At 42.1% G+C, this 17,182-nt stretch overlaps 1 protein-coding gene across 3 annotated transcripts in view; it reads right to left on the bottom strand.

Annotated features, from left to right (window-relative positions):
• SLC17A6 (solute carrier family 17 member 6) overlaps window positions 1-15,775 on the bottom strand; it is a 40,179-nt gene extending 24,404 nt beyond the window's left edge. For all 3 annotated transcript variants that reach the window (XM_049649232.1, XM_049649242.1, XM_049649235.1), the window contains exons 1-3: window positions 15,650-15,775; window positions 12,638-12,890; window positions 11,006-11,124 (exon numbers count right to left, since the gene is read on the bottom strand). In XM_049649232.1, the coding sequence (XP_049505189.1) occupies window positions 11,006-11,124; window positions 12,638-12,890; window positions 15,650-15,735 (458 nt within the window). In that variant the 5' untranslated portion in view covers window positions 15,736-15,775. The remainder of the gene's footprint in view (window positions 1-11,005; window positions 11,125-12,637; window positions 12,891-15,649) is intronic.
• Window positions 15,776-17,182: the final 1,407 nt, after the last annotated feature.

Here is a 17,182-nt window from a genome sequence, read left to right on the forward strand (position 1 = left end):
TACAAGTTCCAGAGTATAAAATAGTGATTTTCAGATTTCATCATTCATGATCATCACCTTAGATGGCTTGTTAAAACACAGATTGCTGGGTGCCACAGCTTCTGGTTCAGTAGGTATATGCGGGTCCTGAGAATTTGCATTTCTAACTAGTTCCCAGGTGATGCTGATGTTACTTTTCCTGTCTTGAGAATCTTTGGTTTAGCAGGACTATGCTAGCTATTCCCTGAAGACATCACAAAAAGGACACATCTGGGGCAGAGGTGGGGGGACAGGCCTAAAATGGACAGAGGTAGACATAAGTAGAAAAGGGGGGGTTGCCTTTGACGATAGAGGGGAGTGGCAAGAATGGAATGGAAACATCTGCTGATAGAAATGATATCACTTACAAAATATAAATTGTAATTTGATGGTGGGTCAAGACCAAAAGTGAGGTTCTCTGGCCTAATTTTGACTGCCCTCACTGACCAAATTGACTGAGCAGCTGCCATATTTTTCTTGGGGACATAAAAACAGCACAACATAATACTGAGAATAAAAGCTGCAGTTACGGTGTGTGATTTCAAATTCCAACTCTAATTTCTTTCTAGTTATAACTTTGGACAAGTTATTACTTAAATTCTCTAAGCCTTACTTTTTCCATTTGTAAAATGGAAATAATAAGTTTTCACACTTCAAAGGACTATCATGGAGATTAGATAAGTCAATTATGAAAGAGGACAGTGCCTGGTTCATAGCGTGTGTATGGTTTATAAATATCATCTATCATTACACAGGAATTTCCCAACATTCAATAGAGTTTCCAGAGAATTGTTATTCTTTGCCTTTTTTTTCCAGAATGTTTTTGCCCTAGTTAAATAGTATTATTTCTATAACAACGGACCCAGAGTTGTTCCGTGTCATCTTGAAATTCTAGCAGCTTAAAGTGTATGAAGACATATACTGAAAATTCCCTCTCCCCTTCTGAAGACATACAGAATTGATTGAACTGCATCAGCCGCTCAGTCTGTGCCTCAGTAGAGCATCTAAAATATCTGTCAGGAAACAAAACATTTTTTTAATGTACAGCATTGTCTAAATGAATTATACCTGTCTTAGTATCCCTCCACCCTATCCCTAGTAACCACCCAACACACACACACACACACACACACACACACACACACACCTCTTTTTTCAGCTAATCTCCTCTCAGATATTTCTCAAGCACTGTAGATTGCTTTTATAAGACTTAACTCAAGAGATCACATGTTCCCTTACCCCCTGCATTATTTGTGTCTCTTGGAGAACACAGTCAGGGTCCTTATCTCACTTCTTCAACCCCTATGATGCTAGCAGAATGCTTTGTAGATGACATGCTCTTAAGAAATAACCATTCAGTTACTTTTGTAGAAAGACTGTAAAGAGAAGGCAATGATAACTTCCCTTCCTGAGATGTGTGTGATAACAGATTCTTCTTTGAACCTTTGTTATCCCAATATCCTTTTCAATCAATTGACCATTTGTATGTTCTTGAGCTTTTAGTAGGAATGAACTGCTGTTCTTGGTATCTTAATAATCCTAGGAAGCTGAGTTACTCTCACAGAATAACTGTAGGATGGCAGCTATGGACTAGAATTTAGAGTATTCCTGTGGATAAATCCTCACTTGAGATAGTTGCTGAGTTCAAGTATGTGGCCCAGCCTGGCCTCATCCTTAAGTCTTCTAAACGACACTGTAGAATCTCCTGAAACCAACTGCCATTATACTTTGTTTATTACAGCATCCTCATCAGCCTTTGAAACCACTCTTTCTAAAGCTCTGCTTTCATAACTAAATTAGATGGTGATGTTTCAGAGATGACATATTGTCCTCTTGAAGAATCCTACCATTTTTCAATATTTAATATAGTTGTGTATATTGTATGGTGCTTGATAATCATTGGTTTGTTTGGCTTGATGTTCCAAGAACAAACATAAGCATTGAATATATTTTTGGTATCTCAACAGAAGGAAATCTATACACGTAATACTCATGTGAGTTTCATGATCTCTAGCACTGGTTTCAACTTTGACACATAATTGCATCTCATAGTACTGCTGCCCTGAAAGCAGTTTCCACCATAATAGGCTTTCCAGATTTACCCTCTGATTAGAAGACTTGTGTAAAAACCAAACTCATGCAAAAAAAAAAAAAAAAAAAAAAAAAAAGCTGTAAATTATTCCACAGCCATGTTCTTTCCTATGGACCTAGCCCAGCACTAAGTAATACAGTGAAATTTTTTAAGACACTGTTAAAAAAATGTTTTAAGGAACACAAGGCAAAGGTATTTAACAGGAGAAATGTGTTTAGAAAAGAAGCACATCCTTTGAAATTAGACATACTGGGGTTGATACCCCAGCTCTTCCTCTTACCAGCTAGTAATATTTGAGGAAATAATAGCTATACTGTGTTCAGTTCTCTCACCAGTAAAACAAGTGTTAAGAATGTCTGCCTTCCAGAGTCTCTATGAGGAAGAAAGATCATGTATATAAAAAGTTTAGTGACACATGTATTTAGTATTCTATTCAATTTCAATTTCATCTGCCTCCTGAAATGGGGAACTAAGGCAATTACAAAAACAATTAATAACTCATATCCTCTCTCTTCCTACCCCAATACAAATGTACTATTTAGGGAGAGGTTGAAACTTTATCCCTGAATGATCTACTTCACATTGATGGAAAAGCTTTTCTGATATTCACTCAGACCTGTCCATTGTACATGGTTAGAGTGTCTCTTCCATATTTCCTTTCAGTTGGGCTGGTTTTATTTTTCCCCACATTATTCTAAAAGCTAGATTTCTAGACTCTCTTTACAGGGAAGGAGAAGGCTGTCCTCTACTCCATCATATAAATTAAGCGATCGTGTTACTGCTTGACCTCAGTAGGCCTATGCTGCTTTCCAGGTTCATTTTTACAATTTTTTTTTGTCTTTTGAAATTTCATTGTGGGTTTTTTCAGGGACATTTTCAATGTTTCTCAATAGGTTAAGTGCTAAATTTAATGACATCAAATAGTAACGTAGTTTATTTGAGAATGTTTTAACGAATGGCGATTACAGAATAGAAATGTAAGACTCTATTCAATATAGGTAACCAATTACACATTTGTAAAAGTAAGCTGACTTCTGATTTATATTGTCAGGTTTGTTTTGTTTTGTTGTTTGCTTTATAATCCATGTCAGTCAAGAAATTCACTTAAGGTCTGATGCACCACTTATTCCAAGTAAAGGTGAATAATGTATAGGCAAATAAATATTATACTTCACATCAAAAAAACAATTTATAGAAATAAATTTCCCCAAATAAACATTTTCCATGTTTAATATATTATTTTACTTTCTGAATTATAAATCTAGGTTCTATAGAATATCATGTAGTATCTATATCAATATATGTAATCTCAGGCAATATATTCATGTCAGTACTACACCTAAAAACTAAATCATCATTGAAAATTCTGGCAAATTACAAAAAAATTTTCTGCAACAAACTAAACCATTTATTTCACTTAACAAATAATCAAGCCATAGAGTTATTAAGTAGATAAGTATTGCCGAACTTTCAATTCCAAACAGTAGGTTGAATCTCAACTAGCATATTTCATTTTGCCTAAAGTCCTTCTCCTTATAATGGACAAAGTCCTACCTGAAAAACCCACTCAAGTGTGAATATAAGTCAGAGATGGGTGTCAGTAACTGGGCCAAGAAAAAAAAGGCAAAGAAATGAAAAATCTGAACATTTCAATGCCTTAAGAACAGGATTAGAAACTGATGGGTGCTCTCCATTTCTCACAGAACATCTTTATAAGCTCTGTGAAATAAAATAAGGGCCATTTGCTTATTAAGATTGTTTTTAGGGGCGTCTGGGTAGCTCAGTCGGTTGAGCGTCCAGCTTCGGCTCAGGTCATAATCTCATGGTTTGTGAGTTGGAGCCCCGCATTGGGCTCTGTGCTGACAGCTCAGAGCCTGGAGCCTGTTTGGCATTCTGCGTCTCCCTTTCTCTCTGCTCCTCCCCCACTCGTGCTCTGCCTCTCTCTCTGTCTCTCTCTTTCAAAAATAAATAAACATTAAAAAAAAGATTGCTTTTAAAAATGATAAACTACTTGAAAGCTACTTAAAATTGTTGTTTTCCTCACCATTTCTCCTGCAGCAAATGACACACTAAAATGAATTTAATTTGTCTATTTTCAAGTTAAAACCTAATTTCTACTTGTTTTTCCTCTACTTGTTACAACACACACACACACACACACACACACACACACACATTTCTTTGTCTTCCAGTGTGAAATGATCATATTCTCTTACACAGAATAATTTTAAGAACACTGGTGTGTGTGCATACATGTGTGTGCACCTGTGAGCACATACATGTGTGTATGTATGTGTGGTAGGAGGCTCTGCATTACTAAACAGATTCCCCAAATTTAAAAGCATATAGTACCCCGATACAGAAATGTTTGGAAAAGCAAATGCATTTGCTGAAAACGTGCATCACCCGCTGTCTGATGATTAACATTCAGTGTGGTCCAGAGTGAGTTAGCTGTGAAATCCTCAGTCATATTATTCTCTCTGCCCCCCAGCCACAAACACCCTCACCTACCAAGCCCACCCCACAAGGATTTTCCTGGAAGAGATGACAGGAACACTGGTGACCTGTCACTCCTACAGATGCTATCCATTTTCCCGGAATCAATCAATCCATTTCCATTTGGGCAGTGGCTTGTCCCTTAACAGGGAACTAGTGTTCCTCACCCCAGGTGTGGCACTAATCCTTTCCTAGAGGGTCTGTAAGAATAGACTGATTCAGGCTGTTTAATCTATTTAATATAATCAAATCAGGGCTCAGGCGCCTCCCTTTGTCACATCTGATGCCCCGGTCCCATATTTAAAAAGGAATACACAAGCACAAGCCAGCCCTCTGGGTCCCTTGGTACATCATTAAGTTGTAAAAATGACTTCATCACTCATGACAGAGAAATGAGACAGCCCCAACAGTGGCATATGGCAGCGGGAGAATCATTCTACCAGCTGCCCACCTGACTCTCTCCTCCCTCAAAATCACGTCCCTCCCCTCTAGAGGCTGCCTCTGCACTGCAGTAGGTTGCATGTGGCAGCAGCAGGGGAAGCCAGAGCTAGAAAGGGTGAGAGGAGAGAATAGAAGGAAAGAGAAGCTCAAGCCAGCAAACCACGTGCAAGCCCTTAGGGACCCCTCCCCCTCTCAATCCATCTATTTGTCTTGTGCAAAGGGTATTTTCTTTTGTCAGAAAAAGGAAGGTCTCTTCCGTGTTGTCCCAGACACATAACCTAGAGAACCCACAATAAGAAGGTGGTGAGATGCTTGATAGGCTGCTAAATGAGTGAAATAGAGTCACCTCTGGCCCTAAAGGACTGGATGATGATAAACCATTTCCACCGCAGTAGGATGGTGGTTTCTTGCAGCAGCTTTATGTTCACAGTCTGAATTATTTTCTTACACAAAAGGAATTTGCAAATGTTTCTCACTGGAAGGGTTCATGAACCCCTGCTTGCAATAGAGGTAGCAATGGACAGGTAAGTAGAGAAGAAAAAATGGTAATGGATGATAGGTAGACAGAGAACGTTTGTATATGTGCTTGGTAATGATGCTTAAGAATTCATTTCCAATGCTTATTCCAGTAAATAAAGTACATGTTCAGTGTTTTATTTCTGTGAAAGAAAAAGAATAACACCTGTAAATTGTTCCTTTCTGGGCTTAAAACATGAAGATGTTGAGTTTAAAATATCTTCACTCCTCTTTTTCTGAAAATCCCTCACACATGAGAATTTTTCAGAATCAGGTCAGTCAGAATATTTACCTAAAGTATACCAGATTTCATTTTTATAATTGCAAATTCAACATTAGGTAACAGTTTTAAAATCCATGCATTTGAATTTGTAGATTTTTTCAGTATAAACCAGTCTCTCTTTTGGTATGAATTAAGTTGTATCAGTCAAAATCCCAAGGAAAAATCCCTTCTTTTTTGCAGACAAAAGGTCTAAAGTACCCCACCTCTCCCCCCACCCCCAGTCATGCTCAAACCTCTATAATCTTGCAGGAGCCCACACTGCCAAAGGGCTAGGTAGGGAGAAAAAGTTTTAAATACTGCTTTTTCCTATAGACTATCACAAGTCATTTGTTTAAGTCGTTACCAAGTTTGGGTTTTGTCTTTGGCAAAGAAAAGAACAGAATCATTCATATGGATTCGGGAGTCTGTACACACACACACACACACACACACACACACAAATACAGTATGTTTTTCCTACCACCAAAATCTAAGGATCCCTTGGGCTTGCTAAAGACTTCTCCTTCTAATTCTTGGATTTCTGTCCTGGATTTGGGGCATGATAGATTGTAGGCACTCACTGAGAGAGCAGATGGCTCAGCTTGCTGCTGAAAGTGAACTTTGTGGTGAAGCACAAGGTATCAGGCAGAGATGTTAAATTTCAGTGTAAAGATAGACTGAGGTCATGCATTCCTGGACACCTGAGTTTTAGTCCCAAACTCTTGGTGATCTTGTGATCCCTGATTCTCTGTTTCCTTTCCTGGTCTCTAAATGAGAAGATTGGATTAGATGACCCTTATTCTGCTTTACTATGGGCTCTTTCTGTTAGCCAAAGTCCACTGTTCAATCTCTTAATTCAAATAAAGAGCTTTTTTTTTTTTCCTTAGCAAAAGTCAGGCTAGAAACCCAGGAAATACCTGAAAAGACAGTGTTGCACCAGAATCAGACACTATTTAAATAAAGGATAGGCGTAGGGGGAAATAAATTGTAACTATCAACAGAGAAGTCTACCCTCAAACTTAAATGGATTTCTCTAAGTGTATTTATAATGCCTGACTAGAATTCAAAGACTGAATGCGCTGAATTACTAGCACTGTCTATACCATTGGCCGAAAAGCTCTTTTAAGAGAGTCCTTCAAATGAGATGTAAGGCATTTTCAGTGAACAATAACTTTAGCTGTAAATAATGTGTATGGAAAAATAATTTTAAAGGTGCTTAAGACAGATTTAAACACGAATAATACTGAATGGCCATAAGACATTATTTATTCTTTCATTTTCTTCTGAAGTCAGGACGTTATTAATAATAAATGGTAACAGCCAACAATTACCGCGGGCCAGGCACTTCTAAGAACATTACACGGATTCTCTTACTTAGCGGTCATGATACTCATATCAGGTAAGTAGTTTGATTAATCCCCTTTTACAGAAATATAAGCTGAAGCTCAGAGTTGTTGAATAATGTTTTATGTCATTCAGTTATTAAATAGTACATTCAGGAGTCTAAACCCACATGGTTTGTGCTTAGAACCTGTATCTTAACCACTATACCATACTGCCTTTAAAAAAATTTTTAATCCCAAACACTTTTATTCAACAAGTGTCTGTCATGGGCCAGGCACTCTTGAAATGCTAGGGATATAGCAGGAAGAACTACATGGACACAACAGCCTGCTGTCATGGAGCTTACATTTTAATGGAGAAAACAGATAAGTAAAATACCTGTATGACCGCTGGCAATAAGTGCTCTGTAAAGAACCAAATCAGCATTGGAAGATCAAGAGGACAGGAGCAGGAGAGGGAAAATTTTTAAATAGGTTTAAATAATATTGCCCCTAGACAGAAAGGATAGCCTTTGTGAAGACAATATCGGCCATGAAAAACATAACGTTGACCAAATATTCTTTGGTAAATCTGGCCATCTTTGGTTATGTCTTTGGTCAAAATTCTGTTGTTTCTCCTGTTAAGTACTTGACTAGGTTCCTCACCAGTCCATATATGCAAGATAAAAAATAACCCTTAGCAATTCCACATTTGTAATTATCCGGATTACTGCAAGACCATGTCTTGGACTGTTTAAAGGTAAAATGAATTTGTCCCCGATGCATTTTTATCCGTGTAGTAAGTATGTTCTCATCTAAAAACACCACAGATTTTGTAAGGATTCCTCCTTGGCTTCCTCACCCCAAAGCCCTCCATGGAGGTGACCAAATTTTCCTGCCCACAATGTGCAATAGCCCTTTAAGACAACGACAAAGGAAAAAATGATGCAAGAGTCCTTTCTCTCCCCTTGACTCCCCTGGCTTTGTCTCTCAATGAGGAGGAAAACAGGAATACTTGAAATTTGACCAGAAAGGGACCAAGTATCTGTATTCTGACCAAGGGTGTTGCTGCTTTTGTTTAAAGCACAAAATGGAGAGGCAAAATCACTGCTGTGGGTTTTTCATTGAGAAATTTGCCAGGGGGCATAGCCAGGAGCTCTTCTCTCTAGAGGAGCAGTCTCCACATACCTCAGTTCCTCTACTCTAGTCCTGCCCATGACTGTGATGACAAACAGACAGACAGGACTCTATCCCCGTACCCACCCCCCCCAAGGGAAATCTTGTTCTACTATTAGATGATCTATAGGGAGAGGCTTATTTGAATGGGCACATGATATCTGTAGGTGGAAAACTGGTCTCGCTGGGTTGTTTTTACTGTTTTTGAAAAGGTAACATCATAGGAAATGTACATCTTTCAAAACAATTATAAAAGTCTTTCAGATTTTATGTTTAAAAAAAATTTTTCCAAAATAAAATTCCATGTAGCATATATAGGACTACGTGGACATTTACCACCATATTAACAATAGGGTCTCGGTGTGATTAAATTATTTATGATTTTTATTACATTTTATTTTTTATATATTTTCATTACCTATTATACAGTAGTTTTCTCATCAGAAAAGAAAATGTTATATATCTTTTAGACCTGTTTTCACAGAAAATTTCCACTGTATTTGTAATGTTTTGTTATATTTTTTAAATGAAGCAAATATGTCAAAATCCTAAGATCTGATAAGGAAGTTACTCTATATTTTCCATATGTTTGTAGTATTTTACAATAAATTTTAACTTCATTTTCTCAGTCTTGGAGGACATAAGACATTGAAAATATTAAGTTTCTCTTCCTTGAATATCCATTTCAGATCCAAATAGGACTTCTAAAGTTCACTATTGTTTCCTTTAAGGAAAATCTACCAAGTCAATTAGAACCTGCGTTAGCATTAGTCTTTAATACACATAACACAAATGATAGCAATGAGCTTGTTTTTTTGTTTTTTGTTTTGTTTTGTTTTGTTTGGTTTGGTTTTTTTTGTTAACCAGAAAAACCTGTTTACTGACCTCCCAGTGTTACAAAGAGGGAAAGCTGGGGCATCCCTGGTGTTTTTTCCTGGCAGGAAAATGTTAGCATTTTAACAATTGGCAAGCTGAAGGTTTTGACTCTAAAAAAAACTTAAAGGCACAGTCATAATATAGTTTCACTTCACATTACATTGAGTTTGCTGTATCATTTGTGTGTGTGTGTGTGTGTGTGTGTGTGTGAATTTTCGGTTGTTTTTCCCCTCAAGTGAAAATACTTATATATGTATGTTTGGATTATCTTTCTGGGAAGTTTATATTGTTTTAAAAAAAATTTTAGGGGAAAAAAGATTCAAGACATTATACATTAGGGATACGAAAGCCAAAAATGTAACATGCTCATTACTACATTACCAGTACTATTTAATGACATATTTTCTTCAATTCGATTTATCTCATCTATAGAATTGGGTTTTGTAAATAGTTAATGATTTTAATTTTACACTGATCCCTTTTTTAAAAGACTGGTTTGTCTCCTGTTGGGTCTGAGTACTAACCATCGTGGTGTCAAGGTAAAGATGATATTCAAAAGGTACTATTCCTAATCTTTTGCCCTCTTCTTTTGACAGTTTGAAAAAATGTTCAAAAATTCTGGTCCAAGGATTGTTAAACCTAAAATAAATTTCCAAGAATTCTTCCCTAGGCTCTGGAGCAGACTGAAAAGTCTTGGGCAGGAAGTCACAGCTGGTGAATGGAATTGGAGGTGACAAAAGCCACTAGAAGAGGCGTGGGAGATTTTACTGAGAAATGAGGAGGGACCAGTTTACAAAAGCAAAGAAGAGATCAAGACTGGAGAGGTGCCCCGTTCAAGATTTCTTCCTCAGAAAATCTGAGTTTGGAGGGGAGGGAGAAAGGTGAAGTCATAGATACAAGGTCTGAAGAAAGACCGGAAGTCTTTACTTGGAGTCTCGACGAAGCAATACCTGAAAACGTGAGTGCTTGCGTTGTCAGTTTTCCAATTCAGACTTAGGGAGCACTTGGTTTTATTCATCTTAATATACACAAGGAAACAAATAAACCTGCCTTTCACCCTCCAGTGGCCAGGCTGTGCTCCTTGGTATCCCAAACCTTATCAGTCCTTATGCCCCATATTTTGGGGTGTCTCTGCAGCTGACCCCGACGGCATTCCCAGAGCTGGTGCTAGGAGCTCGACTGCAGCCACCGCTGCATTGCTGGAGGCCGCGGGACTCAGCTGAGCGCCCTCCCCACCCCCGCCCCTGTTCGCTGGAGCTCATTAACAGGTGGAATCGCACCCCCGGCGCCTGAAATCCCGCCTGCCTCCATAGAAACAAATCCTTCAGACCCAGAGCACCATCTGGGCGAGCTCGGTGGCCCGGCGTTCGATTCGCCCTGCCGGGAGGTCAGCACCACAGGGAGCCGGGGCACCCGAGGGACGCCCTGACGAGAGCGCAGCACGTGACGCCCCCCAACACACTCGCCTTTGTGCACCCAGCCGCTCAGTCCCGGCCCGGCCACACCCCGCCTGGCCTCAGCTCTTACAGGCCTTAAGGCACGAAGACCATTTGGCGAAAAGCTGGCTCAGCCAAGGCAGAGAGAAAGCGGCAACTAGGGCCCTGCCTGGCGATCCCAAATCCTCTTGGGTGCCTAATTCTGGAACGAGGCACGAACAGTTCCAGCCCGGAGAGATGGGGTGCCGGCGGACCAGAAGACCTCGCCCAAGAGTTCCAGTCCCCGCGGGGCTGTGGTCCCTGCCCCCAGCCTCTGATGCCCCTTGTGAGGGTACAAGCCCCATTACCCCCCGCCCTGGGGACGCGTTACCTGTTGGCTGCCAGCCGAGACGCGATGTAGCCGCCCGGAATCTGGGTGATGATGTAGCCCCAAAAGAAGGAACCGTGGATCATCCCCACGGTTTCTGGGTCCCAGTTGAATTTGGCCTTCTATGGGGGGTACAGGGGAAACGGGGTGGAGGGAAAGAGGAGAGTCAGTGTTTGGGCTGCAGACTCACGCTCAGGAGCCCTCAATCCCCCGGGTGCTCCCTGCATTCTGGGGTTGGAGATGGCTGAATTTTCGTTTTCTAACAAAATTGAATCTATACCTTCTTATGGAGAAGAAATGCTTCTTTTAACTGAAAAACTGTTCGTTTGAAATGTATTGCAGTTAATGGCGAAGCTGGACGCCCTGGCTTTGCTCCCCAACTACTGTCAGCCAGATCTGATCACCTCGATGAATGAGGAGTCCTCCGGGCTCCAGTTTTGAAAATTAGAACTCCTCAGGAAGAGATTCCATTTGCTGGCTGGGGACAGAGACCCCTGACCGGGGTCCGTTTAACCGATGCCAGCCAGTACTAAAGCAGTAGTGGGGTCTCTTCCAGAATGAAATCCAACCAGGGAAATTCTGAGGAAGGAAGGTGGGGAATTTGGGATGGAAGGTGAGGAGGTCGGAGGAGCTAGAGGAAAGGATCCTCCAGGCAAAATGGGATGGGCGTAGGCGGGCAAGATTTGGAGTAGCCTGGGGAATGGGTGGGGGCGGTCAGTGGAGAGGAGGATTTCCTCAGGGGTGGTCAGAAAAGCTGGAGAGGGGTGTGTGTGAAGGTCAAGGCCTAACTCCGCCCTCGCCAGCCTGGGTGAACCTTTAAGTATCTGCATCGGAAAGGCGGAGGAGGGCTTATACCTCCTGAGGAATAGAGGCTCCTTTTCGTCTCTTTGAGTAGTATTTTGAAACTAAATCTGCTTTGCGGGGTCTCTGGGAATACCCGGGGACCAGCGGCACTCACAGCTTCGCATCCACAGTGAGTTCCCGAATTTCTCTCCCCACTACCCCGGCTCTGCCTTGTTAATTGTCGCTCAGATCCCTGAACTGGACGTCTAGACCCACAGGTTTCAGTGACTTTGACATTGACCTTCCTCTCCCTACCCATCACCCCAACACACCCTTCAGGAGATTACCGGACTGGATGACCGGTGACTTCAAGGCACTGCTGAGCTTGGCTTTTCTCTCCACCAGTTAAGTGGACAACTCCTAAAGGCCCTTGGGTGGAAACTGCCCATATGCTCACAGTTGATCTGATTTCGGTTTTGTTTCATTTTTATTATTAAGACTGTTTGGCAGGAATTGGAGGAAATCAGGGAGACATTATCACTGATATGCTGCCTTACTCCTTCCTCCGAGTGAAAGAAAAATATTTCGATTTAAATTTAGCGTACATTAGTAAGCACCAACTTCTGGTATGGAGTCACTCTTGACAAGAAGCTAGTGCAGGTGAGAAAAGGAAGGCCCAGAGAGCGGAAGCGAAAAGGGAGGCCTTAAGGGCTATCGCGGTCTATTCCTATTCTAGAAGCGCACCGCTAGCAGGGGGCTGGCGAGCATTCAGGCCTTCCTCTTTCATGGGGGGGAATGGAGCTCAAATAGGTGAGGCGGCTTTGCGAACCCACACGGCCAGCGGCTGCCCACCTCCTTGATGACCTTGCCCCCTCGGTGGATGGTGCTGTTGTTGACCATGTCCACGATGGCCACGCCCAGGTTGCAGCGGATGCCGAAGGAGATGCAGAAGCCCAGGCCGCTCATGATGGCGATGATGTAGCGGCGCGGCAGGCCGAAGCAGGTGCAATCGCACAGTGGAGCCTTTTTCTCGGGCACCTCCAGGGGCTTCCCATCCTCCGTCAGCTCGATGGTCTCCCCAGTGTCTTGCTTCTTCTCCAGCACCCTGCGTGGCAGAGCAGGGGAAAGGCAAGGACGCGGCGGGTTAGGCACCCCCGACGCCGACCCATCCCAGTTCCCAGGACCCGTCAGGGCTGGGGGCGGGGAGGGGCGCTGCCTCGCTCGACTCCTTCAGGAGTTAGGGTGCTAGGGCGCCACCAGGCTTCGGGACCTCCCCGGCTCTCCAGCCTCCTGCTAGCCCCCCTCCCTGCCGCAGCATCTCTTCAACTTTAATGCCGTCTGGCCCGTGGCACCCAGCCCGCATTCCCTCGGGATCCACCCCGCAGCGGGTTGGATTAACAGACACAGGCAATTGGGGCCTAACTTTCTCTGAGGGTCTGTGGTTTGGGAGGGAGTGGGTTACTGGAGCGGCGCCTCGTCAGCAACCGTGTAGACTTCTCCCACCTGCAGTGCTTTACCCCCGGCGATGGTCGGTTTTATCCAGCCACTAGCTTCTTGAGGGCCGGTGCTCTGCAGGCCAGCCCAGCTCAGACCTGCACCCGCGCTACCCCTTCCTTCACAGCTAAGTTGAACCTTCTGGGTTAAAGACACGCGATCCTGCCTCCTAGCTGAGCGCGGGGACCCCCAGGGACTAAGGCCGCTCCTGACCGGCGCCCACGCCGAGAAGGTCTTGTGAGCGCTCTCTGAGAGTGTCACGCACGCATTCTATTGCCCATTCCTCCAGTCCCAGGGTGCCTGTTCACCGTTTACTCTCCCGTTACACATCTTACTTTCTTCTCCTTGTTACTCGAGTTTGAAACAAAGGCCTCCGCAGCATATGGCCGACACCTAAGCTTCCTACTGCCAGAACATGAATAATTAATTATTCACAATCTTGCGTCATTACTATCTCGGTTACAAACACCGAAAAATGGCTTGGGCACATTTCCAAAGACGTAAAATGCGACTTCCAGATACACGGACGTCCCCCAAATCAACTCTGGTAAGATGTCCCACACCACAGTAGATCTCAAATTTTTGCTTTGTTTTGTGTTTTTTAATCTGCACAGTATTTCACAAGATTTCACCCTTAAAATTCAGTTCCTTTAAGGTTTTCGTCCTTGAGGGGAGGAGGAAGGGAGAAGGGGAATGGGGAGTGATGGAATGGTTTTGCTAAAAGCTGAGGCTGTTATGCTAGTCCACGATATATCTGTGAAATGTCTATTAAAAAGAGAGAGAGAGAATGAATGTGAACAGTACAATTACTGTGGACTCTTGGGATGGATACTTCGATATTTAAACAAAGAACCTCTCCGTTTACAGTTTGCAGATGTTTTTCAATCCACTGTATAGTTCATTTTTCTGTGTGCCCTTTTAAGTGATATATTCACGCACAATTATTTTCATACATGGGAGTAAAGCAAATGAAATTTTAAGATCAATTCCAAGAATGCACAGGTTAGGAGCTGACTGCCAAACAATTTGAGGCTACCAGAAAAAAAAAAATGTCAGACTTCCAAATTTTACAAAATACCACCTGGGGAATAAGTCATAAAGGTTTTTGCAGCTATGTTAATTCGTATTTTTAAAGTTCAATCCCAAAGTCAGAACACATGGCAATTTATTCTGGGAGAAAAAATTCAACTAATGTGATTTCTTTCTTTCTTTCTTTCTTTTCAATTTTTTTTTTTTTACATTGGCTTCCTAGGCTGTTATATGCAAAGTTGGACTATGCACCTGAACTCCCCATCTGATGGCAATTGAGCTGGGAAAGAAGAGCTTTTTTCCAGGGCAGCTGCAGGACTGCAGGGCCCTTGCAGTATCTATTGCCGCATAGGTGCATGATGGGGTGCCTACATGAAGCCCACCAGATCCAAAGAGATTTGGAAAATCAGGAAGTGCATTGGTCATTTTGTGTACATTTTCTCTACACTTCTAAGGGCTTCATTTTCCCAAATGTGAAAATTAGCGCTCTCTTGGAATCGTTTATCCTGCTGTTTCTGCCCTCTCTTATTGATTTTGCTCATATTATTAAGGAAAGTGTACTCATATAATATTCTTAAAATAATTTAAAGTTGTAAAATTTTCAGCATAATTAGTACATTGACTACAGGGACGATAAAAAATTAAATCATTGCCAGTACTTTCAAAGTCATTATGCTTTTTCTTATAAACACTGACATTTGCCATGCAAGACATAGACTTCTCAGAAAAGTCAAATAATTAAAGCACATATATATTGTTTTGGATTTGGATAGAGGAAATGCTTCAGCTATTAATTATTGATATATTTTGATTCTTCCTCCTTCAGCACAGAAGGAAGATTCCACTGGGAGATTATCTACTTGAGTTGTTTTAAAGCTGAGGTCTAAATTTCTTTCTGCCATTACTCTTTGGAGTTTCTTGGTTGATTTCTTTGAGGGTTGTATTTTCTAAATTCATGTGTCTGCATTAAAGGAATTTGTTGTCACTATGAGCACCGAAAGAAAGATTCTTTGAACAGGTGCTGGTCATTTCTCAATTGTAAAGAGGGTAAATCCCGGGTAGGAAAGGATGAGAATCTGCAGGTACCAAAACAAAAACCACACACACACACACACACACACACAGCACACAGGTTCATTTAGTGCAACATTCCTGAATTAATAAGCAGGTTTCCAGAGCAGCCCTGCTTGAGCAATAGCAGCAACCAACAAAAAAAAGACTTTCCGATCATATTACAACCTCTCAAAGCAAGCAGGGTTTACGGAAATAGCCCTGCAGATTTTTTCATGCTGAGCCCCAGGCAAATATGGGTTTGCCCAGGCAAATATGGGTTTCTCTTACCTGTAGATCTGGCCAAGGGATTTTCCAGCAAAATTCTTTAGCCCCTCTTTTCCTGGGGTCAAAATCCTTTGTTTTACCGACTCCATTCTTGCAAAGACTGGTGTTGGCTCTTGCCAGATTTGTATAGTGATCGCTATGAAAGGCGAGAGTTGCGCATATTGTCTTAATCGCTTAAGGTAGTTGTGGGCTTTTTCTTCTCAGCAGAACGGTATTGGTGTGCCTCCAGCAAGAGTGTGAGTGAGAGAGGGGAGGGAGTGAGAAAGAGAATACAACAGAATAGCTGCATGCAACCCACGGGTTTCCTAATAGGAGAGTTGGTAGACACAATCAGAAAGTCTCATTGGAAGGGGAGGATCCGGTGGCAAAGGGCGCACGCAGTGCCATGGTATTTGGGCGGGTGCAGATGAGTCCTTGTCCTGGAAGTCAGTCCACTGAAAAACAATGCAAATTCCCGATTTTGAAAACCTTATTGCTGCCAAATCTTCTGGCTTTTAAACGAAAGGCGGAAATACCACAGAACCTTTGTGTAAAAGCAAAGTCAGAAGAATAGTATTTTTTTTAATGGTGTCTTTGCTGTAGGGAGCAGAGCACTTCCAAACTCATGGGAGCATCTGAGGTCTCAGGTGAGCAATGCTGATGTTAGTTTTTCCTCCTTGCCTATGATCTCCTCCTATCACGCCGGCGCAACTCTGCTCTGCGGTAGTGTCGAATTAAGATGGAGAAAGCTTGCTGCTCTTTGAGGACGTGAGTAAATAACAGATACACAGTTCTGATTTGGGCAGCGTCAGGGAAGATTTTTTCAGCGCGGCTGACAGCGCTCCTCAGGGCGCGTCTCGGCAGAATTGTTCAGCACCACGGACAGAGTAAGTTTCCGGAAAAGGGAAAGCTGCTTTTGGCTGGCCAGGTTGCCAACTTTTTGGGAAGCTGGGTGGTCGCCCTGACCAAAGACCATTCTGGGGATCTTCAGGAATGGATGCTATGGGAACCAAGTGGAAATATGTCATCATCTCCAGAGTTTGCAGGGAGAATGGTGCATTTGACTCTTCAAGGGAGGAAGACTTAATTAAAAATTGACAAGTTACTTCTAGTTTCCTACGTTTTGCCCAGCACACTACCGCCAGCTCTGACAATGTTGCAGGGAAGGAAGAGTACATGTTTCATTTATGTTTGTGGAATTCTGGGGCATTTGGGCTCTCTTGGATATAAAACATATGCACACAGAATGCATAATTACATTGTTCATGTGTTGTGTTTTGTTTTAATTCCTGATAAGAAGGGAAGAAGGAAGGAAAGAAGGAAGGAAGGAAGGAAGGAAGGAAAAGAGAAAGAAAAACAGAAAGAAAAGAAAGGAAAGAAAAAGAGAGGAGGAAAGCAGAAAGGGAAGGAGGAGGGGAGAGAAAGAAAGAAAAGACAAGCTGCAACCTCATTGCCCTTGGTTAAATAAAATATAGGCAGTTTAATATAAATTCCTTGGAATTTTTTTGATTCTTTGCTTAACTAATTTGCAGCACACGATGGAAATATCAATATACT

The sequence above is a fragment of the Panthera uncia genome, chromosome D1, assembly GCF_023721935.1.
Source record: "Panthera uncia isolate 11264 chromosome D1, Puncia_PCG_1.0, whole genome shotgun sequence".
NCBI lineage: Eukaryota > Metazoa > Chordata > Mammalia > Carnivora > Felidae > Panthera > Panthera uncia.